General features: G+C 56.2%; 2 protein-coding genes across 8 annotated transcripts in view; both read right to left on the bottom strand.

The window, feature by feature from the left end:
• Positions 1 to 19: 19 nt before the first annotated feature.
• Positions 20 to 3,327, bottom strand: SLC22A31 (solute carrier family 22 member 31). Its single transcript, XM_069027219.1, has 9 exons — positions 2,989 to 3,327; positions 2,397 to 2,500; positions 2,166 to 2,320; positions 1,826 to 1,994; positions 1,422 to 1,543; positions 1,203 to 1,311; positions 913 to 1,127; positions 701 to 812; positions 20 to 616 (listed from the first exon to the last, which is right to left on the bottom strand). The coding sequence occupies exons 1-9, from the start codon at positions 3,325 to 3,327 to the stop codon at positions 268 to 270; spliced, it is 1,674 nt and encodes a 557-aa protein (XP_068883320.1). The 3' UTR covers positions 20 to 267.
• Positions 3,328 to 5,571: 2,244 nt separating this feature from the next.
• ANKRD11 (ankyrin repeat domain containing 11) overlaps positions 5,572 to 23,777 on the bottom strand; it is a 132,479-nt gene continuing 114,273 nt past the window's right edge. For all 7 annotated transcript variants that reach the window (XM_069027213.1, XM_069027215.1, XM_069027210.1 and 4 more), the window contains 9 exons: positions 21,185 to 21,355; positions 19,871 to 20,074; positions 17,724 to 17,866; positions 16,892 to 17,039; positions 9,399 to 16,129; positions 8,481 to 8,579; positions 8,246 to 8,389; positions 7,149 to 7,241; positions 5,572 to 6,802 (listed from right to left, as the gene is read on the bottom strand). In XM_069027213.1, the coding sequence (XP_068883314.1) occupies positions 6,617 to 6,802; positions 7,149 to 7,241; positions 8,246 to 8,389; positions 8,481 to 8,579; positions 9,399 to 16,129; positions 16,892 to 17,039; positions 17,724 to 17,866; positions 19,871 to 20,074; positions 21,185 to 21,355 (7,919 nt within the window). In that variant the 3' untranslated portion in view covers positions 5,572 to 6,616. The remainder of the gene's footprint in view (positions 6,803 to 7,148; positions 7,242 to 8,245; positions 8,390 to 8,480; positions 8,580 to 9,398; positions 16,130 to 16,891; positions 17,040 to 17,723; positions 17,867 to 19,870; positions 20,075 to 21,184; positions 21,356 to 23,777) is intronic.

Below are 23,777 nucleotides of genomic sequence, written 5' to 3'. Positions count from 1 at the left end.
CCCTCCCCACACCAGCGACCCGTAGAAACAAGGCACTTTTATTGGGAGCCGGCAGCACCCCCGGGGGGCGTCACCCCCGCCCCAGGGCTCCCAGCACCGCTGCTCCTGGGGCAGGATCCGGCCCCACCGCGGGGGAAGCGCTGCTCCCCCAGCCCCTCCACCACGCGTGTCCTGCTGTTCCCATTACATCCCTGCACGGGGGTCCCACACCGTGCTCAGCCCCCCCAGCAGCAGGGAGACCCCAGGGAGCGGGGGGGGGGGGCACGGCTACATCTCGCGGGGGGGCTCCGGGGAGCGCAGCATCCTCTTGGTGGAGGCGGCCAGCCGGGAATAGTCGTGGGGGATGGCGTGGGGGGCCAGCAGGGGCAGGTGGTCCTCGCGGGGGGGCCGGCGGAACAGGGGTGGGCGGCGCTGGCTCTCGCCGTCCTGCAGGGACTGGGGCAGGCTGCGGCCCCGGCTCTCGGGCAGTAACATGATGCTGAGCACGGCCAGGATGGCGAAGGAGGCGAACACGACGTGGTGCAGGAAGAAGCCGCGGCTGTTGGGGATGGCGGTGATGGGCGCCGCGGCCTTGCCCACGAAATTGGCCCCCACGACCAGGCCCAGCCCGGCGCCCCTGCGGGAGGAAGACGCTCAGAGGGGGCCCTGCCCGGTGCCTCCCGCTCCGGGGTAGCACAAGAGGGAGGCAGCTCCCCGTTACCTGACCACGGTGGGCAGAACCTCGCTGGCAAAGAAGATGCTGAGCATGGTGACAGCGTGGGAGGCGGCCGTGCCCACCACGGACAGCGTCAGGACAATGAGCTCCAGCAGGTCTGGGGGGGGGAGGCGAAGCACATCAGGGGGCAAATTCTGCACCCACCTCTTTTCCCCCTGGCTGGGGCTGCGTCCTCGGGGGTCCCGCGAGGGTCTTACACTGGGTGAGGGCCAGCAGCAGCAGGGAGGAGATGCCGGTGAGGACGGTGCAGAGCAGGAGGATGGCGCGGCGCCCGAAGCGCTCGGCCGTCAGACACACGAAGAGGCAAGCGGCCGCCTCGGTGCTCACAAGCACCAGGTGGGAGGAGAAGAAGTGGGGCAGGTGGGGGACCAGGTTGCGGGTGAAGCAGTGGCGGATGCCGGAGCCGATGAACCTACGGGACGGCGGGGTCAGGGGGCCGCGAGTGGGGCCGCCCCATGCCCACCCCGCCGACCCCCCCGCCACTCACGCCGCGAAGCCGAGGATGGCGCCGTTCTTCCAGATGACCCTGGTGCCGCAGATCTCGCAGACAGAGTGGTACCGGGGCTGGGGGGGCCCCTCGGACACGGCCTCCAGCTCTGCCGGGAGACGGGAACCCGGGATAGAGCCGGCTCTGTCACCCCCCCACACACACACACAACCACGGCTTTGGGGATGGGGCTGATCGCCCTCGGAGTCCCCCACGCACCCGCGAGGAGGCTTTCCTGGGGGCAATTGTCCTCGGCCAGTGCCTGCAGGGTCTTCCTGGCCCTTTCCAGTTGCCGTGTGGCCAGCAGCCAGCGCGGTGACTCCAGCAGCAGTGCCGGGCACCTGGGGCACGAGTGTCTGGTCACGGGGCACCCCATGGGCCTGGCCACCCTCCAGCACTGACCTTCCCACCCGGCTTCAAAGCAACGCTGCCCAGAAACCCTCAGCTTCAAACCTGAGCAAACATTTGCCCAGGGTGGGGGGGTTCCACTCCTCTGGAGAGCCCCGCGTGGCCTTTGATCCCCGCCGCGGCCCTGGGCAGGGTGTGCCGGGCTGGGAACAGCTTGGCACCAGCCCCGGGGCACAGCCTAGCCCCACGTAGCCCCCTGCCCGGGGGGTCCTTACCACCAGCAGGCAGCCAGCAGAGCCAGGATCATGGTGACAGCGCCCTGCAGCACCCGCCAGTCCCGGCACAGCAGAGCCAGTCCCGGCAGCAGCAGCTCCCCGGCGATCCAGAAGAATCCGGCCACCATTGTCACCCCCAGCCGGTGCGGGGGGTCACACAGCTCCAGCCCTGGCAGGGAGTGAGGGGGCCACCGTGGGTGCCAAGCCCACAGGGCTTCCATCCTACACCCTGGAGCATCCTGTATCCTGGGACATCCCACAGCCTGCAGCATCCTGCTCCCAGTGCATCCTGGAGCACCCCCGGTCCCCGCACCCCTATGGCCGCCCCCATCACACTCACGTGCCACGTAGAGGGCGAGGAAGGCTCCTGCCAGCGCGGCCCCGAAGAGCAGCCGTGCCACCAGGACCATGAGGAAGTCCACAGCCAGGGCCACGCCGAGGCCCACGGGCACGGCCAGCGCCAGGGACAGCAGGAAGGTGGGACGGCGGCCGAACCTGCCAGGGACGGGCTGTGAGAGGGGCTGGGCACGGTGCCCCCTGTCCATGGGGGCTGCCCGGGAACCCCCTTTACCTGTCACAGGCCAGGCCGGCAGTGACACTGCCCAGTGTCCAGCCCAGCAGGTGCGTGGTCTGCTCCAGTGGCACCTTCCAGCGCGAGGCACACACCAGGTCCCACTGCAGGGAGGTGTCAGCTTGGGGACCTTGGCAGACCCCCTGCCGCTGCCCACAGGGCTGGGATGGATGGGGCTGGGCGGCTTCTGGACAGCTCCCACCCCACCAACAGAAATGTGGGGACAGATGTGAGGGGACAGTACTGGTGATTCCAAGAGCCCTGGACACCCTCCAGCCGACCCCTTCCCCAGGGCTCCCCCAGCCAGCCCCAAACCCCCCTCCGTGGGGTCGTCCACCCTACTCCCCCCTGCACACCCAGGGCTTTCCCGTGGGATCCTTACTGGAGCCCCCAGCTCGCTCTGGGGGCTGGGACCCCCCAGTCTGTTCGCAGCTGTCCCCCCCCACGGCTTTCCCAGGCCCCTCCCTTAACCCCTCCTTTACCCACGGGACCCCTCAGCCCCCTCCAGCACCGCAGACTGCCCCAGGCCCGAGGGTCCCCCACTCTCCCCAACCCCGGGACCCCCCTAAGAGCCGCCACCCCCGTGCCCCACCTGTGTGACGAGGTTGGCGCGGAGGCCGGCGGCGGGCAGCGCGTAGTGCCAGCCGCGGGTGCAGGGCCCGGTGCCGTTGGGGCGGGGGGCTCCGGGGGGGTAGCGGTACAGCTGGCAGGGGCTCCAGCCGCCGCGGAGGCGCGGGACGGCGGCGCGGAGCAGCGCGGGGCCCCCGAGGCGGCGGAGCGGCGGCGGCAGCAGCGCGGTGTCGGGGCGGCAGCGGTGCGGGGGCTCCGCGCCCAGCGCCCACCCCAGCGCCCACCCCAGCGCCAGCGCCGCGCACGGCGCCCACCCCCCCGCCGCCCGCCGGCCCCGCGGCCGCGACCCCCCGAGCGCCATCGCCGCGGCCACCGCCACGGCCACGGCCACCGACACGGCCACCGCCACCGCCACCGCGCTCGGGCTCGGGCTCGGGCTCGGCGCGGGCAGGTGGGGCGGCACCGGCCGGACCCGCCCCGCGGCACCGCCCCGACGGCTCCCTCCGGATCTGACCCCCCAGCCCCGGTTCGGACCCCCCAGCTCCGGTTGAGAACCCCCCAGCCCCGGTTCGGACCCCCCAGCCCCGGTTCGGACCCGCCAAGTCCCGGTTTGCTCCCCGCAACACGAGGCTCAGTCCCGGTCTGATCGCCCCCCAAGCCCGGTTTGTCTCCCCAGCCCGGCTCACAAACCCCAGCCCCGGCTCAGATCCCCGGCCCGGTTCGCCCCCCTCAGTCCTGGTTCGCTCCCTGCAACACTGGGCCCAGCCCGCTGCACCCCCAGCCTGGTGTTTCCCCCCTCCCAAGGCCCCCAGTTTGGTTCTCCAAGCCCCATTCACCCCAGCTCAGCCCCAGTTTGCCCTCCCCCAGCCCTGCTTGTCCCCCAGCCCCGGCTCACCGCCCCCAGCCCAGCTCAGCCCCCCTTCTCCATGGTGCTCCAGACCAAGGCACCCTCTCAGGGCTGGGGGACCCCCTGCCCCAGCTGGTGTCAGGGGTCCTGGGGTGCAGCCGGGGGTGCCAGGACCCATCTGTGCACACCCACAAATGCACCCAGGTCCCCCCAAACCCCAAAGGGGGCCAGTGGCATCTGTGACTCCCCCCCCTTGCAGGAAGGGAACGTGTTGGCACCCAGCACCATGTGAGCCCGTGGGAAGAGGCAACAGAGCAGTCGAGCTGCAAATAGGATTTATTTCCCTCTTCCTTTTAAAGTTTACTCACAAACGTCATTTCTGGGGGCAGCAGCATCACTCGGGTGCTCAGCTTCAGACCTGCAATGGTGGAAAAATTCCATCTGCAAACTCACATTGAAAATCACACTGAAAAATCACACCTGCAAACTCAACATTGAAAAATCACACTAAAAAAAAATCCCATCTACATTTTTTTTGCCTCCCTCCAAGGGATCCACACCCACACACACGTCTGGGAGTTACAGCAGTGGGAGGAAAACTGACCCTGGAGACTCCCAAGGTCACCAGCACCGTGGTCAGATGAGCCTGTGGGACTTTCCAGCTTTAGACGCTCATAGAAGGCCTGTGTGTGACTATAGAGGTGAATTTATGGCTCTTTAACAAAGAGCAGGGATGGACATTAATTAAAGTGTTACCTGTGGCTGCTTTCTTGAAGCCCCTGACACTGAAGCAGCCCCTGGTCCCAGCACTCGCTCCAGTGCCCCACCACACTCATCCCACAACCCAGGGGGGAAAATCCCTCTGGCTGTAGCTGGGACATGGCCCTGCCCGTCCTGCTGTGGCTGTGTGAGCCCTGGTCCTGGTGCCAGAGGTGCCAAGGCAGGAGCTGAGGGTCGGGCAGGGGAAGGTGGGACCCCCCTGGCCCCGAGGCTGCTGCGATGCATTGCAGCGAAAGCCTCCAGGGTCCCACTGCCCCGACTGTGGAAAATTCCTCAAGAGGCTGCAAAGCCGGCAGCAGCGAGGGGGGAGCTGGGTCTGGGAGCTGAATCCAGGGATCCCCTCTGGTCCCCCCAGCCAGGACATGCCAGCAGAGGAACAAATGGCATTTGGAACATCTTTGCTTCCCAAAGCAGCAGCTGAGACACTTGGCCAGCACCAGCACTGGGAAAACCCAAGAGAGGAAGGTGGAGAACCGAGCTGGCAGTGGGGTCCATGGGGGTCACCTCTCACTCCTGCCTGGGGTTGGCAGCTGCAGCCATCAGGAAAGGCCGGGCAGCAGGAGGAAGGAAGGCACAGAGATCTTGGAAAGGCACTGGGATCTGCCTCCAGCTGCATCCCTGAGCTGGTGAGTGAGGACCGAGTTTGCCTGGATCCATCCATCCTTGTCCAGACTCTGCAGCCCCAAAGGAGCATCTCTGGGTCAGTCACTCCAGGGGTGGCAAATCCACCAGCACAGGGGGGTCTGCTCTCCTCATGACCCACCCCACCACAACCACCGTCACACCTGGCAGGTTCCAACCCCACTGCACACAAAAAGGCACAGAAAAAGAAGAATGATGTTTAAAATCATGGAATAGTTTGCATTGGAAGGGACCTTAAAGCTCATCTTGTTCCATCCCCTGCCAAGGGCAGCTGCTCTGGGCAACTTTTTCCTTGACAGGAAAACTGCTGCCCAGGGTGAACTATAAATACAAAGATAATTTTAATTAATTTATTTATTTCTTTACACATAACTGAAAGTGATGTTACAGTACATAAGTTATTTACAACTGTGCAGTAATGTGTTGCAAAATAAATTATCTAGAAGGCAGCAAAAGTACATTGTTAATGTATATAAAAACTGTACAGCATTTATGGGATACAATTTTTCTTTATATGAGTATTGGCTCTGTAGTGTTTTCAAGTTATGTTCTCAGAAAGAGAAACGAAATGCCCAAGATTAAAGGAAAAAATATATAAACCACGTGGATTTTACTCCATTAAAAACACAGTTGGCAAAGTCCTTTCTCTGCGTCGCCGTCTCCCCGGCCGTGCCGCCCCGGCGGCTCCTCTGCCCGTCCCCAGCGGTGGCAGCGGCTGCTGCGGGGCCGCCGGCACATCCCGGAGCTGTCCCCGCTCCGGAGCTGCCGCTGCCCAGCTTGGACACTGTCCTTTTGTTTCTAATTGGTTTTTTTTTGTGATTTTTTTTTTGTAGTAGTTTTTTGTTTTTTTTTTTTTAGACATACCCATGATGGAACGAGAAACTCAAACACCCCCCCCACCCCCCATGGTTTCCTACTGCAGCTTCTCCGAGAGGAGATCCGCGCCCGGTGGAAAACAGAGAGCTGGAAATCACGGTGTTCACAAGTACATGGTTCACGTGGTTGCTGGCCCTGCTCAGCAGCTTCTGCAACACACACACGGTGTCCTTGGCCTCCTCCCTCCGCGCCTCGGCCAGTCCCGGGGCCGCTGAGCGCCCGCTGCCCGCGCTGCCCGGAGCCTCCCCGCCGCGGGCGCCGGTGGGAAGGAGCTGCGCCCGGCCCGCTGCCCTGCGGAGCCGCGTCAGTCCGGAAGCGAGGGACACGTCGTGAAGAAAGTGCAATTATTTTTCTTATTGTTTTGTTTTCTGCCGATAGCTGCTTCCTCCTCCTCTGACCAGGGATTCATCAGCAAGCGGTTAAGGGTGAATGTGAGCTCGACCGCCCGACCTCGGAGTGCTCCCGTCCTTGCCAGTGTTCAGTGATGTCTCCTGGGCTGGAACTGTCATGCCGGCAAGAGCACAAAGTCATCGTTCACGTCGACCATTGGCACATAGAACGAGGGCACCTCGTTCACGCAGAGGGATTTGTGCCCCGCGGGGTCCAGCTCCTGCACCTTCAGCTGCCACTCCATCCTCTGCACCGCGTTCAGGGCAGCTGCTTCGTGTTGCTGTCGCATGAGCAGGCATGTCTGCATAGGGAAACAACGGCGGGACATGAGGGCTGAGTGGCAGGCAAAGGGAGGGGACATGCAGCCACTGTGGGCACAAGGGATGTGCAGCAAGGGATGCACAGGACACCTGGATTTGGAATCTCTGCTGAGCCCAGCTCCAGCAGGAGCCAAGGCAAACCCCAAAGTTTGTGTTTGCAAGGCTTGTCAGCACTCCAGAGCATCCGCTCCCATGCAACACTGCCCTGACAATCTTGGGACACCGACTCCATGCTGGAAACCACTACGGCAGCTCCCAGGCTCCAGCCACAGGCAGAACTCTCCTGGAATGCCCCTGCCTGGAGCACGGGGCTCCCACAGCTCTCACCTTCATCCGGTCATACTTGTCATCCACGTCCTGCAGCCAGGAAATGAACTGTCGCGCGTTGAAACGGTCTCTGACCGATTTGTTTTCGTCTCCCTAAGGATGGGACAGCAAAGGGTGGGACACAGGGGATTAGTTTTGGACTTTAAGCAGTTACAGGTCTCACAGGCCATATTCAAGCCCCTCCTGGGGCACACACTCCTCAGAACCACGGTGCCTGCAGGAAGGGCGGATGCAGCACACTGCTGCCAGCTGCTCCTGCAGCCCTTTCCAGGGATTCAGCCTCACATGGGGATGGCACCCCTGTGCACACAGTCCCTGTTTCTCCTTGCTTTGCAGGGAATCTGTCCATGTCAGCCCATCACAGCACCTGCACCTCTCTGACTCCTTTCACTCACGCCAAGATCGCAGCAGCACAGACCCTTGGCTGGGAAACGCCGATGGATAAATCAGAGCTCCTGGATCAATATGCAGCTCGCTAATAAATCCCAGGATCCTGTCCCTGCCCAGGATCCCTCCTGCAATGCAGCAGTGTAATGATTCTCTTCCCTTCCTTCCACAGGAAAAGACACCCCAGAGTGTAGTAAAGGAAACCTTTCCCAGTGTGCAGATGATCCTGACCAAGAAGGACGGAGGGTCCCAAGACTCACTCACTAAGCTGAACCATTTCTGCTGCTAACAGACATGAACTCCCTGTATCCCACATTCCTGGGTCTATTTTCTTCTCCAGCACACATGTGGGAACTGAGGCAGATGAGGCAAATGATGTTCCCAGTCACAGAATGGTTTGGATTGGAAGGGACCTTAAATCTGGCCTCGGACACTGCCAGGGATCCAGGGGCAGCCACAGCTTCTCTGGGCACCCTGTGTCAGGGCCTGCCCACCCTCACAGGGGAGAATTCCTTCCCAATATCCCATCTGACCCTGCCCTCTGGGGAAGGTGACATCCTGCCATGTGGGCTGTGGTGGGTGACCTGAGCAAGGAGAGCCTTAGTAACTCCTGCCTCCATCCTTCCCTCCATCCCTCCGGAAAAGCCCATCTCCCTCAGGGTCCTGCACAGTCCCTGAGACACCTCCTCAGCACTGAGCCAGGCACTGACCTGATTTTCCAGAGGCATGTTGTACACCTCAGAGTCCAGCAGCATGGTGCAGGCACTGAAGGGCACAGCCTGGTTGGCAATGGTCCTCGCTGCCCGGCAGTGCACCCTCAGGATCTCCTGCTCGCAGGAGACGATGAGCTTCTCCTGAGGAAGAGCAGAGCAGTGAGCATGGCAGCCTCAGCCTCGACAGCAGAGGAAATTCGGGGCCTGCTGCCCAGCTGGAGTGTCCCCTTACCCGCTCTATGCTGTGCTGCAGCCGCAGCTTCCCCCGCACGGCCTCCTGCTGCTTGAAGAGCTCCTTGAGCGGCTCCGCGAGCGACGGCGGCGGCGCGATCTGCGGGCACAGGCACAGGCTGAGAGCAGGATCTCCGTGGGGCACGGCCTGGGGGCTGCCTGCCCCCCAAAATGTGTGTAGGCCACAGAGGGAGCAGGGACATCCCACGGGGTGCCTATGGAGACCGCGGAGAAGCTCTGCCAAGGACAAGGCCCTGCCAATGCCCAGACCTCAGAGAGGGTGAGAACTTGGCAAGAGGTGCCCAGTGCTGGGAGCAGAGCTCAGCCTGCACAACCAGAGCCTGACCTGCCCTCGTGCTGCAGGGCAGGGTGTGCAGCAAGGAATGGTGCCTGGTCACATTGACCCTTCTCCTCCAAGCTGGATCCCAGATTTGCCACCTGCAGCACTGCATTTACTGTTGCACTTGTATTAGTGAGGCTGCTCCTGCAGCACAGCAGTGAAATGCTGATCCCAGTGCCAAGTCAAAGAGCAGAGCTGGGGAAAATGATGGCAGGAGTTAAGAGCCATCTTTTTCCCATGTTCTAGGTTCATTATCCTGTTACTACACTGCTGCAAGAGCAGCTTTACCTGCCAGCCTCAAATCCACTGGATTCTTAGAAACTTCGCTCTAAAGCCTGACCAAACCTCAGGTCCCTCAGCAGAGCCCAAGGTCCTCTCTGCAAAAATGCAGCATCTCAGGGGCTGCATTTACCACACAGCCAGGCTCTTACCCAGGCTCAGGTTTGGTGTCATATTCTAAAGGCAGGTCAGGGCACGCTGGCATTGCAAGGTGGTCACAGGGCATGGGGGACAACGTGGATGTGTCTGTAACAGTGAGGGAGGGACAGTTCCTGAGGCTAAAGAGAGAAGGTGACTCACCACTGGAATATGGAGCTTGCTTAGGGGTTTGCCATCCAACAGGTAGGAGCCTGTGTAGGTGACATATTCAGCGTAGCACTGCGGAGCTTGGGGAGTTATATAGCACAGGATTTTCCGCTTCTCCTCAATCTTCTTCCTGATCTGGAGGTACTCGAAGTAGGGGTTGGACCTGTCGCTGTGGTAAGGTTCGATGTCGTCCAGTTTGATCGCATCGACGATAGCTGCCAGTGTCTGCTGGATCATCTCCCTCGTCTGCTGGGTGGACGTGTTGATCTGCTGCTGCAGCTGCTGGTTGGAGCGCTGGAAGCGGCGCTTCCGCGGGTGCTGAGCCTGGGAATCGTCCTCCTCCGTGATGCGGCCTTTGGCACGCGTGACGGGCGCAGAGACGGGAGGAAATTCCTTCTCGGATGCGGCGGCGTTCTGCTTGTTTTGGTTGGCGAGCATCTGAGCCCGGTTCCTGGTAATCCGCTGAGGAATCTCTTCTATTTTGGGTGGTTTGGGAGCTTCTGCTACTGGTTTTTGTACTGGTTCAACAATTTCTGCTTGAGCATTGCCAGGAGGTGCGTCCGTCTGGGATGGTGGGGCCTGGCTCCCGCCACGGGCCGCAGCACCGTCCTGCGGAACGCTGCCCTCAGAGCCCGCCACAGGCACGGGACAGGGCTGGGAGCTGCCCTCTGCCACCCCACCGGCCGACGACAGCTCCTCCTGCACGGCCTCCACCTCTTTGCTCTCTGCCTGCGTGGACTCAGATGGGGTCTGCTGGAAAACCTGCGCTTCCGAGTCCTCTGCTGCCTTCTCCTCAGCTGTGCTCAGCGCTTCCGAGGCGGCTTCTTGTGCAGCCGCTTCTGCTTTCTGCTCCTCTGCTGGTGGCTCCGTGTCCGTGGGCAGGGTGGCCGCTGCCTGGCTGGCCGGAGGCTCTTCCGGCTCACTGGACGCTATCACAGACGCGCCGGCTTTGATGATCCCAGCGCTCGGTTCTGAAGCCGCTGCTGGGCTTTCCTCCACCGCCTCCGCCTCGGTCATCTCCGTCTCTGCAACGTCCTTAGGCTGGAGTGGCAGCTCTGGAAGCGAGAATGGGCCAAGGTCCAAGTCATCCTCGGTGTTGGTGAAGGGGTCAGGCCACGTCACCGCCTCCTCCGCATTCGCAGGTGCTGGGTTGTTGTTTTCCAAGTAGTTGTTTTCTGGAGCGGTGACGACCTCAGCCTGAGGTTCTGCTGGCACACAAGGGGGCTCTGGAGGGATCTCTGGTGCTTCTTCTGGAAGAGGCTTGCAGTTGTTGAAGAAGGTGTCTAACCTAGTAGGGGACATGTACGGAGCTTGCTCTTCAGCATTTGCAATTTCTCCTGGAACTGCTTCCTCAGCATCCTCCTTGACTTCCTCCAGCCTCGGTTCAGACACTGACAGAGGGTAAGAGATGGGAGAAACAGGGTAGGAAGTCTCTGTGGGAATGAAAGCTACTGGCGCAGGATGAATCGGCTCTAGGGAACAGAGCGGGGGTTTAGGAGACTCGGAAAACCTCTGGGGAGATTTCATCAGAAGCTCCGAGCCCACGGACCAGGTGACAGAGTGCTCTGCGGGGTTGCCCATCAGGCTGGGAGGAATGGCGGTGTCCGGGTTTCGGGAAGGAGGGTTATCCCAGTCTATGTTGTTTTGTTCTGGCATTCCCGAACTAAAATGGTTTTCTTCGATGGGTGGTAGGTAGGTGGATTCTGGGGGCATGATGGAGGCAGTGGCTTGCTGCTCCTCCGTGGTGTCCAGGGGCATGCCGAGGTCAGGGGGAAGAGCACTTTCCACTGAAGGAGCCAGCAACTCGTCCCTGTGCGAAGGGGAGGATTTTGCTTGTAAACCAGAGAAGACACTTTCGGGCGACTGGGCGACCCCGCTGACGGCTCCCGGCGCGCAGTGCAAAGCTTCCACTTTGGGTGAGGAAACTCCATAATCCGGGGAGTAGTACCCAGGAGACAAACACTGGAACTTCTCAGCAGGAACAGAGGGAAGGGGAACTTTCTCCTCCATTAAATGCTGCACTGGAGAGTCATAATTTGATGTTGCTGGGACACTTTGCTGCCTGAAGAACTTATCCCCGACGCTGAATTCCTCTTCGGGTGCCCTCCTGATATCCACTGAGATGGAACGGTAGAGGTTCGAGGAGGGTATGGTGCGAGTTGGGGTCTGACTGGGGTTCTCGGGGAGCCCGCTGTTAACATTGGTGTATCTGTCGAAGAAGGAGGGAGAGCAGGCGTTCATGGACATGGTGGAGATGGGCAGCGAGTGCTGCGAGTCGGCACACTCGAACATCAGGTCTGTGTAGTCCTCGTTGCTGCACGACGGAGTCCTGGGTGTCTGCATCACCTCCTCATAGCTCGGGCACGACACAACGGATGCCGGCGTCGGGACGCCCGTGGGCCGGTTCTGATCCGGCCTGGGAGATGCCGGGAGGATCTCCTTCAGCTGAGGACCCGTGATCCAGTCCTTGGAGTCTGTCCCCACAGCAGGCTGTGCCTTGTTTTCCGGTGACAGAATAGGAGTCAGGGGACCCAACTCTTTGAGTTTCTTGTCCTTGAGCTGCGTGTCCAGCGTTAGCGGCTTCTTTGTCGGCAGATCCAGGCTCCTCTTGCGCACATCCTCTGAGCTTTTAAGTTTGTCCTTTAACTTGGGGTCTCCGGACCTGTGCCGCATTTTCTCCATTTGCTTCATTCTCTCCTTGTGCCTTTTGTGGCGTTCCTCGATCTCCAGGTCTTTCTGGCTCAGCATCCTCTCAAAGCTGGTCATCATCAAATCACCATCTCCCAGAAGTTTCTCCCTCGGCCTGGCATCCTTCTTGCTGCTGTCTTTGGAAAGGGTTATTTTTTCATTCCCGTTGCTTATTTTTATGGACTCTGATTTGTCTTTGTCTTGATTCTCCTTGAGCTTCTCCTTCAGCTTGGTTTCACCAAATTTGAGGTTGTCCTCCTTGGATTTATCTTTAAAGGTGGTAACTTGAGGCCCATCCTTGTCTTTGAGTGTTGACTTTGGCTCATCTTTGTGATGTTTAAAGAAACCATCTGTGTGTTTGTCCCTATGCTTTTCCTTTTCCTCCTTCCATTTTTCCTTGTGTTTATCCCGCTTCTTTTTTTCTTTAGCTGTGCTGATGGTGCTGGAACTGTAAGTCTTTTCTTTCTCCGCCTTCTTTGACAGTTCTCTTTCAGAATCATTTTTATCCTTCTTTTCAGAAAATAAGTAATCAATGCTCTTCTCCGGTTCCTCATCAGCCTCTCCCTTCATGTTGTAAGAAGAGCCAAAAGCCTCCCCATCCACAGAGAAATCCTTTTCATAATGAGTGGAATCCTTTCTGCTGCTGGAGTCCTTGAATTCGTCTGATTTTTCCTTTTTCTCTGTCTTCTCCTTCTTTGCTTTTTCCTTCTCGTGACTTTTCTTTGAGGAAGATGAGGAATGTCGGTGCCTCTCCTTCTCCTTGAGTTTGTCCTGCAGGCAGGGTAAAGGGAGAGAGTCCTTAAACTTTTCTTCAGCGGCGTCGGTCAGAGAGAGGTTAGAAGACTCGAAGAGGCTGGTGAGTCCTGGCTCTTGCCCTCTGTCCGTGAAGCTGTCAGAGGAGATCTCGCTGATCTTGTCATTGGAATCATCCCTGTAGTCATTCAGAGCCTCCTCCTCCAGTTTCTCCAGCAGGCTCTTCTCCGACTCCCCTCCTTTTGAAGACTTCTTCTCTTTGGAATGCTCCTTGTCCGGCTTCTCCTTATGTTTGCTTTTCACTTTGTCATCACTGGTGTGTTTCTTCTCAACCTTTTCTGGGAGCTTTTGCTTGTTTTTCTTCTCCTGAGTGGAATCTATGGACACTCTTTCCTTCCTGTCCTTGTACTTCTCACTGGAGTCTTTATCTTTCTTCTCTTTGTGTTTCTCAAAGGAATTCTTCTCCTTCTTCTCCTTTCCCCCTTCTGATGTTCCTTTGTCCTTTTTCTTCTCCTTGGACTCCTTATCCTTCTGCTTCTCCGAGTGCTGCCGGTCGGAGGAGTACTTGCGGTGCTTGTCGGGGTACAGCTCCTTCTCGGCTGCCGCACCCTCGTCCTTGTCCTGCAGACTGTCCAGGCGATGCATCTCGCTCCCGCCCGAGTCGCCCACCTTGAACCCACTCAGGCTGTAATCGTCCCTCTCGTCCTCGCTCTCATCCGTGAAGATGTCAGCGATGCTGTACCAGCTCTTCTCCTTGCCTTTCTTCTCATCCTTCTTCTCAGAGAAATCGTCTCTGTCTGTGGAAAAGTTTTTCTCTTTCTTCTCCTTCACCTGGTCGAAAGAACTCTTCCTCTCTTTGTCTTTGCTGTGAAGATCTTTGTACTTCTCCTTAGTTTCTTTCTTCTCTTTGAAACTCTTCTCTAGTTCTTTGTCCTTCAGGATTTTCTCTGGAGCAGCTTTTTCATTTTTCTCCTTGTCGCCTTCTTTGGATTTTTCCTTGTATTTTTCTGGCTTCACCTTTTCTTTTTTTTCTTTATCAGGAGCATCTTTCTTCTCCTTTTCCTTCCCAGAATGGTGCCTCTCCCAACTCTCCAGGGTTTTCCCACTGAACTCAGGGTCAGACTTATCCTTGAAGAATGTTTCACAGCTGTACTCCTTGAAGTCATCTCGATAGGGCTCCTCCTGCTTCGTCTTGGGATCTTTTCGCTCTTTAGAGCCATCAGAGGAATCTTTTCTGTCTTTGGTGGTTTCACCCGTGTCTTTTTCTTTCCTCTCCTTGCCAGTCTCCACAGAATCCTTCCTTTTCTTATCCTTTTCAGGCAAATAACTGGGAGTAACTTTGTGTCTGTCTGTTTGGTCCTTTTTCTTCTCAGAGCTTTTCTCCACGTAATCCCTCTCCTTCTTCTTTAAGAAAGTGTCCTTTTCATTCCGCTTCTCGTTGTAGTCCTTTTTCTCTTTCATTTTATTTTCCTTTTTCTTGTCTTTAATTTCCTCTTTCACGGGTTCTATGATTAATTTTGCCACGGTGTCATTTTTAATCTCCCTGAAATCCGTTATTGGAGAATCCCAGCTGTCCTCACCCTTGAAATCGAAGGATGAATCAGAGGACAAGTCTGAAAACCACCTCTCCTGCTGATCATCTGAAAGGCTGAACTTCGTGTCCTCGCTTTCAGCAAATTGAGTTTTGTTATTAAACTCATCAAACCCAGACTCATCCCTGTAAAGTTTTTCTTTTTTGCATTTTTCCTTCTCTTCCTTGAAGGATTTTTCTTTCTCTAGTTTAGAAACCTTCTCCTCCTTCAGCTCATTCTTCTTCTCAGATTTGGACTGCTTGTCCTTTGACTTCTTCTTTCTCTCCTCCTTGTGTATTCTCGGCTTCTCCTCCTTGGGAGATTTCTCCTTGACAGGTTTCTCTTTTTCTGATTTACTCAATCCTTCTCTGAAGGATTTGCTCAGGTCTTTACTACCATCTTTGATTTTTCTTAACGATTTCTCCTCTTTTGAGGATTTTCCAGTCTCATCTTTAAACAACCACTCCTTCTCCTCTGCTTTACCTTTGGGGAGCTTTTCCTCCTTCTTACCATGTTCCCGATCGTGCTTTAACACTTTCAACTTGTTTTCGACTGGATTTTCTGTCTCTACTATCAAGGCTTTCTCAGGCTTTTGTTTAGAGTCCTCAAACTCAAAAGAAAATGTTTTGATTATTTTAATGTCTTGGCTAACAGGACACTGTCCCTTCTCCTTGTTTTTATGTTTGTGTTTTGTTTTATGCTTTTTAACAACCTTCCCCTCCTTGTCCAGCTTTGGAATTGCTCCATCCACATTGCTATGGAATGAATTCTTTTTCTCAGAAACAGTGTTGTGGGGGGTGTTTTTCTTTTTGTGCTCTGGTTTCTTCCTGACTGGCTTTAGTGACTCTAAGCTCGAGTCCTCGGACGAATAGTCTGACTCGCTCGTCAGCCTCGTCCTGGTGGAGTCCGATAGGGAACTGACATCTGACCAAGCTGGAGAAGATATGGTTTTCCAATTGTCCGTCCTCCAGTGCTTGGAGTGCTGTTCTGTAAGATTAGGATTATGTTTCTGGGATGCTAAACTCCCATGAGAAGAGGTTGATGAGGCAGACAGAGAGTTAAACAAGGAGGATTCCTTTAGCACTAGCCTTGAGTCCTTTACACAGCTAGAGCTCTGCAGAGAGTCTCTATCATCCTCCTCACTCTCCACGTTTTCACTCTCTGATTCAGAGGAACAAAACTTGTCATTTTTTTTGCCAAACCGAACCTCTTTGCTTTTTGTCTCCTTCTTCCGCTTCTTTTTTACTTTGCTTTTCTCCTTGGGTGCCTTGGCGCTGGCGGGCTCCCGAATTTTGCTGCTGGGCAATATGGAGTGGGTGGAGAGGCGCAGCTTCTCCCCCGTGCCCACGGCCACGCTGGTCTCCTCCTCATCCGAGCTGTCCGACAGGATGCGGTGGGCAGCTTTCTTTGGTGTAATTGTGTTATTTTTAGTATAAGTTTTCACTTCCATTTTGGGTATGGAAATGAAACTGTTTGCTTTAGTCTCTTTCCTGTAATCCTTTTTCAGCAAATGCTTGTCATCGACCGGCGGGACCCGGTCCTGCTCATCGTCCTCATCGAATTCATACTCATCCTTTACGGGGGTGATGGTTTTGGGGGGCTCCTGGGCCTTGGGCTTGTGCTTCAAACCCTTCTCAAACTCTGAGTCTGTGTTATTGCCATCAACGGAGCTGGAGGGAGCGAAGGAAGGGGCGTCCTCCTCTTCTGAGGTCTCTGCAGAGAGAGAAGAACAGCGTGTTAGGGACTGCCAAGGGTTTTGGGGAGGGAACATCACTGGTCTTCTGCACACACCAACCCCTGCAAACAGCCCTGATGCCCTTTGGCCTCACCCAGCCTTTGCAAGTTGGCAGCCAACAGCTCAGAATGCCAGGCTGGGGGATCTTTTTGGAAGGAAGCTCCTCCAGCTCCAACCTGCAAGGGATGCTCCTCAAAATAACATCCTGGGTGTATCACAAGAACTTTGGAACAGGGTTATGACTGTCCACAGTGTGGGTCAAGGCTCCCCAAAAGACTGGAAACTCTAATTTGCACTAATTAAAACCTGTAGAGTGTCCCACAATGGTGGCACTGGTGGAAGAAGCTCTAGCAGACACAGCCCAGGAGCAGAACCTGAAACACCAGTGCTGGGACAGCCAAGGGACAGGAACACAGGGTGGGCACACAAACCTCCTCCTCTCCACTGGAACAGCCCACCTTCCAAAGGTAAGACATCCATTTACCTGCAATTGGCTTCCAATCCTACATCCCGACTGCACCAGGGAAGCGATCTCAACGTTGGCTTCCAGGGCAAGCAGCCCCCCGAGCTAAAGCTGGTGGGTTAGGTTGTCTGAATTTGGGTTACAGCTACGGGTGGGCTCCTGACCACAGCAGCATCTGACAGGAGTCTAACTTCACCATCCTCTTAAGGTCTCTGTGTTAACAGACAGCTGCAGGCCACGAGTGTCACTGCCATGGCCACAGAAAGGCCAGTCTCACCTGTGGAGCTCTCTTCGCTGGAGGGGTACGTGGTCTTCCCCAGGAGCAGGTTCACCATGGTGGGAGAATTCGCTACTTTTAAAGGTGTCTCGCCCTTCCTGTTGCTTTGATGAGGATTCCCTCCATAATGCAACAACAATTTCACCACCTGAAAAGAGAAATTGAGGCTTGAAGATGCTCATGATGTTTTCATTCCAGGGGTTTTTTTTTTGCATGATTTTAATACATAACTAAAAGAGTGGTGTCTTCAGGACTAACATAAGAGAGAAACCCCAGCAACATTCCCAGTGAAGTGGTGGAATCACCATCCCTGAAAGTGGCCAAAAAACATTTAGGGACAGGGTTTAGTGGTGCATTGGCAGCATTAGGTTAATGGCTGGGGTCAATGATTGTGGAGGTCTTTTCCAAACTTAATGATACTGTGATTCTAAGAACCAACCTGGGCAGGAAAGAAGGGGGAAGAACAAGGTACAAAATCATGCTCCTGTCCCAATTCCAGAAGGATGAACCATCCTTTACTTGGTGCAGGGGAGCACCAAGTAAAACACTCAACAGCTCTGAGACAGGGACATTCACAGAATCAGGGAATAGTATGGGCTGGAAGGGACCTTAAAGCCCATCTTGTTCCACACTTAGCCGTGAGCAGGGACACCTTCCACTAACCCAGGTTGCTCCAAGCCCCGTCCAGCCTGGCCTTGAGCACAAATTCCTGCCCATTACACGGGAAATGAAATAAAAATACTCAGAATCTCCGTGTTTTCAGCGGGCTGCTTGAAGCACAAGTTTCCAGAAGAGTCATTTAGAGCACAGCAGTGAACTCCAGCACCCCAACCTTGAAGTGGCCGTTGTTGGCCGCGTCGTGCAGGGGGGTGTCATCGTCCAGCCCCTTGGTGTTGACCTCGGCGCCGGCCGCCAGCAGCTGCTTGGCCACATCGTAGTAGCCCCGGTTGCAGGCCTCGTGCAGCGCCGTCCAGCCTGCAAGGACAGCGACACTCAGCACACGACACCACCTTCACAGTGACACTCAGACACAGGGCAAGTCTCCTCCAGGCCCAGAGGCTGCAGGGTCAGTGTGGCCAGGGCTGTGCTGCTCTGATGGCCAAGCTGGCTGTGTTTGCCCAGATCCCCATGGCACAGCAGGAAGGAACCTGCAGCTCTGCCCTGCTACTCCTGCCAGGCAGTGATAGAATCAATCCCACTTTTCCCTCTGGTCACGCCATGTGCTACAGTCAGAGCATCTGCCAGACCGGACACAGCCCCAGGAAATGGAAAGGGAAAGTTTTATTTGGAAAATAAGGAGAATTGCTGATGTCATGTGAAAGGCAGGTCTTAAATCTGTTGCCCTTTATACCACCGGGTTGGAAGGGATCTTAAAGCTCATCTTGTTTCACCCCCTGCCATGGGCAGGAATACATTTCACTATCCCAGGGTGCTCCAAGCCCTGTCCAACCTGGTCTTCAATGCTTCCAGTGACAGGGCAGCCACGGCTTCTCCAGGCACCCTGTGCCAGGGCCTCAGCACCCTCACAGGGAAGAATTTCTTCCTAATATCCAATCTAACCCTGTCCTATGTCAGTTTAAGGCCATTCCCTCTTGTTCTGCCACTCCATGGTCCTGTGAAACATCCCTCTCTAGCCTTTAGGTTCCAATCCCTCTGTAAGGGAAACCCTGGTGCCCAGACCAGGCCTGAGCTCTGAGACAGCCCCCCCACAGATTTTCTGTGTGCTCTCCAAACACAGGAACACTGGCCCAGGCTCAGGGGGAAACCAAACAGCAGGGTCTCCGCAGTAAGGGCAGCTCCAGCTCTCAAACGAATCTCTGAAGAGCACAGAACAAAATATTTTGTCATTTTCAAACAGACTATTTTTAAGCAGAGCCTGTTTTGAAGTTTCCCAGCGCGGCTGCTCCGGTGTTTTGCTGATAGTGCCGTGGGAGCACGTTCCATTACCTTCACTTGGAGCCTTTGGAGGGGGCACCTGTACCCGGAATTAATCACAACTGATACTTCAGTCTGGCACTGGGATTAATCATACGGGCGGAGGAACAGCCGTATTTATTTATAGCCCCAAAATCGTGCAAAGAGAACAGCAAAGTCAAGCTCTCGGACGCGCTGAAGAAAGGCTGATCCAGCCCCACCGAATGGCTCCTTCGTCACCCCTTCCCCATCATCCCATGGCTGCCTCTCCCTGCAGGACTCGGGGTTGTTCCCATCCCACCACCCTGAGCAGGAGCTTGGCAGCACTGCTGAGGAGGAGGAGGACAAGGACGAGGAGGAGGTGGTGCTACTCCTGAGCTGAGGGTCAGGATGGTCAACATCTCCTCCAATTTGGGTGCCTTGTGGGAGCCTGACCTTGCCCTTCACATTCCCTCCCCATCAGCAGCACCCCCACATTCAGTCCTTAAAAACAACTCCCAAAAATTCACAGGCATCGGCCCCCCAGCTCCAGAGCGATGACTTCACAAGCCCACTCTCAGCTGTACTTCTGTGCACATAATTCCTTCTATTTTAAGTAAAAATAGAGCTAAACCAGCCCACCTCCCTTTGCAAATCCCCCTCCAGACTTCCAACATGGCACCCCCATGGAAGGGCAGAAGGAAATGGTCCAGAGTGGCCTGGTCAGTTCTGGTGCATGGAACCACAGCAGCTCCAGGGATTCTCTGGATCCTGCCCAGCCCAGCTTCACCACCTCAAGCAGACTGCACAGCCTGGAAATTCTGCTCCCAAACTCCCGACAAGAGAACTGATGCTTTGGGAGGTTTTTTTAATGTGGCCTTTCGTTGCTGTTTGGTTTTTTTAGTTTTTTTTAAAGGGCAAAAAGACTTTTTCCTCTTCAAAGAACAAAACCACGATTTTTGGCAAATCCCCTCTTTCCATGGCACAACCCCGTGTTAGGAACAAACTACTTTTTCTGGTGGGAGTCACTCTTGGAGGTGGAACACACAACCAGGTGGGAGAAGGTTGGGATTCCTGGGCTGTTACCTGCAAAGTCCTTCACATTGACATCTGCACCCTCGATGATGAGCTCCTTGATGCGCCGGGCGTCCCCGCGGATGGCAGCGCGATGCAGCCGAGTCTCTCCTCGCTCGTTTCTCTTATTTACTTTATCTTTGGTTTTGGAGGCAGAGTTGGGAGTTCCCTTCTGACAAACTGTAGACTGAGAGGGATGCTTTGGTGTTGTGTCAACTGCAGGGAGGAGAGAAACAGCGTCAGGAGCTGCCATTCCAAACAACTCCTAAGCCCTTAGAGGGAGCTCGTGCATCGCGTTTCGTCTCGGCTCTTCCCAAAATATTCACCACAAGGCAGCGAGAGGCAACCCAAGCTCTGGAGTGGATGTGAACAGAGCAGCCTGTGTGTCCCACGGAGGTGGGAATCGCAGGCTGCCAGAGCCCACTGGAGAGCTGCAGTCCTGGCAAATGCTGTGGGCAGTCCCGTGATTTGGGAGCAGACAATGCAGCTCCTTACCCCCAAACCTCAGTTCTTGAGAGAAGTGGCCTTTTACCAAGCACATGTGAGGTCTGACGGCCTTGGGAGGAGAATGTGCATTTCCTGGGAGAACACTGGAATGCTCTCAACACTCTGCAGCTTTTTCTCTTTCAGTTTTCCCAAATAACAGCAACATAAGTGGCGAGATTGGTGTTTTTTTGGCTAAAGCTGCAGTGTTGTGTGTAGGATGCGGATGTGAGCACACAGATAGTACAGACCCTCCAAAAACCCGGGGGATGGGGCAGGTTTGAAACAGATAAAAACTACTAAAACACAAAATCCGTGGTAAACACATTCCAGCTGCTCCACATCTCAAGTTACAGCTGTGGTGGCTACACATCCCCTTCCACAAGAAGAAACATTAAAAACCTACAGAGGATGATATTTTGTCTTTATTTATAATCCTCCTTTACTGAGATAGCCTGAGAGGCCAGCGGGAGACACAGAGCTGAGGTGAAGGACAATCCCACGGAACCAAAGCTCCAGTTGAGCAGCCAGGGCGGGCTCCGTGGTGGCCTGGATCGGGCCCAGGGGACACTGGAGAAAGGGAGGCCAGCCAGAGCCATGTGTGGATCCCAGTAACACCGAACCTGGAGTCACCTGCAGAGCCCTGTGGGAGCGGTGATACCCCACAGAGCAGCAAACCAGCCCCCCTGCACCATGCCAGGGGTGGCAGCTCAGCCCTGCTGCTGCAGCTGAACCTCTGGTGACCCCGGGAACCGGGAATTCCCGGCGTTTGGGGGCCTCTCGTGGCAGCTGCCCCCTGCCCACCCACCCCCCCCTCAGAGCTCACCCCCTCTCCAGTCTCACCTGGGCTGTTTGCAGACTCTTCTGCTGTCATCTGCATGAGGAGAGCGACTTGCTGGCGCTCGGAGAGCGGGTACCCTGCCCGGATCCCCGAGAGGCCCATGCCGAAGAGCAGGCCAGGCTTCCTGGTGGCGGGCTCCTTTTTAATCCTCTTCCGCTCGGGACCCTGCTTCTCTGTGGGACAAGGACACAGAGACACAAGCCATGAATGTCACTGGAGCTGAAAGCCACAGTCCTTTCTGAGCACGGGACTGACAGTTCCAAAAAGCTTGTGGTGAGTGAGGGATCCCTGTGGTGACAGATGGATCCCTGCAGTGGCACCTGGAGCAGCCAGCCAGGCTCACACCGCTGAGGGTGCAGCCAGGATATGCCCCACTCCTGCTCCTCCAACAGCCTCCCATTCTCCTCCACCATCCAAGAGAAGCACAGGAAAAGAGGGAAGGGATCCTTTGAGGGGCCACTGCCAGTGCTGCACCTCCCGTCCTGCTTTAGGAGCCTCCATCCCACGCCAGGGTGCTCAGAGGAACCTACACAGCCTGACACCAGCACAGCTTGGACTCAATGGAGGCACTGAACAGCATCAACAAGGAGAGCTCAAAGATACAGGCTGACAGCTCGGAAATGTGGCCATCACACCCATGACCATCATCATCAAAGCAAGGAGGCTGCAGCCAAACAGGTGTGGGGAGCACCAGGCTGGTCCTCTCCTTCCAAAGTGGCTGCTCCCACCTGGCCCAGAGCACCCACCTGCCCTCAGGTCTTCTGCAGCTCTCTAAAAAAATCCCAAACAAACAGGAGGGAAGGAAGAAACCCCAGATGTTTCCTGGCTTGTCATCCCAAATCCCAGCCTGACACTGGGTCTCCTAAATCATCTAGCTGCAAAGGCAGCTCCTGCTGAGGGACCAAGAGCAACCACCCCCAAAGCTGGGATTTGTCAAGTCCTGCTGCACCATCTCTCAGAGAACCACAGCCACACCAGAGTCACAGAACCATGGAATGGTTGGGTGGGAAGGGACCTGAAAGCTCATCCAGTCCCACCCCCACGGGCAGGGACACCTCCCACTATCCCAGGTTGCTCCAAGCCCCGTCCAACCCGGCCTGGGACACTGCCAGGGATGGGGCAGCCACAGTTTCGCTGGGCAACCTGAAGGTGCCTCAGTGCCTTCACCATAATAAAAAATAACAATCCTGCAGCCTCTCCCCCAGCCCTGCTCAGCCCCGTCGGTCACGCTCCATGTGGGTCACGGGCACGTGGCCAGTGGGACGGAGCTGTGGTGCCTCCGTGCAAAGCCCAGCGGGTCAGGCAGAACCGCCAACAGACAGGGTCACACCCGGCCACCAGACTCTGCAGCACAGCACAGGTCTCCTCCTTCACCCACCCAGCTGCAGCCGAGGAAAGGTCTCTGGCAGACGAGGGCAGCAGCGTGTGGGGATGCTCCGTCCCTGCCGCTCGCAGCTCCCACGGCTGAGGCACAGCCAGCTCCAGAAGCCTTTTCTGGACACAGTGCACAGAGCTGCCAAGCTCTGTAGCTCAGGTCTCACCTGGAGCAGGTGATTTCCATTGACCCCTGCTCCTGGGATCCCGTACATTTAAGAAATAATGATTGTTCCAGGGAACCTCTCAACCTGAGAGCACGGCCACCCCTCCTCAAGGCCCTCTGCTCATTGACCAGAGAAGCTGTGGCTGCCCTACCCCTGGAAGTGTCCAAGGCCAGGTGGGACAGGGCTTGGAGCACCCTGGGATAGTGAAGTTGTCACTGCCCATGGCAGGGGTGGGATGAGATGAGCCTTATGGTCCTTTCCAACCCAAACCATTCCATGATTCTATGAAATGCAAGCCCTGGAAACATGTCTGCATTGAAGGCGAATCCCAGTCTACTTTGAAACCACATTTTGGTCATCCTGGCAGCTGTAACAGAGCTGGAAGATGAAATCAGATCATAGGACAGTTTTTTAATGGCTTAAAATAAAATGAAACCCAGCGTGCTTACGGGAAGACAACTTTGCCGGGGTGGCTCCAGGAGCCACGTTGCTGTGCTGTGTGTCCTGCCAGGGGACACAGGGACACCTGATCCATGTGTACAGCACCTCCCTGCTCCTCCTGAGACTCTCAGCTGCTGCTCCAAGCTGCTTAAACCCTGCTCAGACAGAACCCACACTGGCTTCCCCCAGCCTCGGTGACATCCAGCTGTGCCCTAAGGCCAGGCATGAAGATGTTCGAGGGGTCACATCTTGGCTGGTGCCAGCAGGCAGAGTCCCTGAAGTACACGATGCCCAGGGCTGCTCCGCACGTACGGAGCCACAATTAGAATGGGAACATTTTCATTAATATCCCTTGGCTGCTGCAGGTTGTCAGCACGAGCCTGGGATTTGCAAAAATTGATTATCAAGTTCAACCGAAACCCCCTAAACTCCTATTCATTCTGCAGTTGCAGAAATTTCCTCCTCCACAGAACATTTAACATTACAAAGCATGTGATCAACAAGATAAAAATAAATTGGAAAGCGACTGCTGCGTTCTCACTCGCTGAGGGGAGGCAGCCGAGGACTTGGGCTCGTGCTTCCCAGTGGGAAGGGTTCAAGGCCAGCTGGATGG

The sequence above is a fragment of the Aphelocoma coerulescens genome, chromosome 11, assembly GCF_041296385.1.
Source record: "Aphelocoma coerulescens isolate FSJ_1873_10779 chromosome 11, UR_Acoe_1.0, whole genome shotgun sequence".
Classification (NCBI taxonomy): Eukaryota; Metazoa; Chordata; class Aves; order Passeriformes; family Corvidae; genus Aphelocoma; species Aphelocoma coerulescens.
Note: the sequence above shows the minus strand (reverse complement) of the source record. Positions and strands in the feature narration are given on the sequence as shown.

Coding starts and splice junctions, on each gene's coding strand:
- SLC22A31 (XM_069027219.1), bottom strand. CDS start 3,327: ATGGCGCTCGGGGGGTCGCGGCCGCGGGGCCGGCGGGCGGCGGGGGGG. Junction 2,501..2,988: donor GCGCCAACCTCGTCACACAG/GTGGGGCACGGG, acceptor ACCTCCCTGCAG/TGGGACCTGGTGTGTGCCTC. Junction 1,312..1,421: donor CCAGGAAAGCCTCCTCGCGG/GTGCGTGGGGGA, acceptor GTCTCCCGGCAG/AGCTGGAGGCCGTGTCCGAG.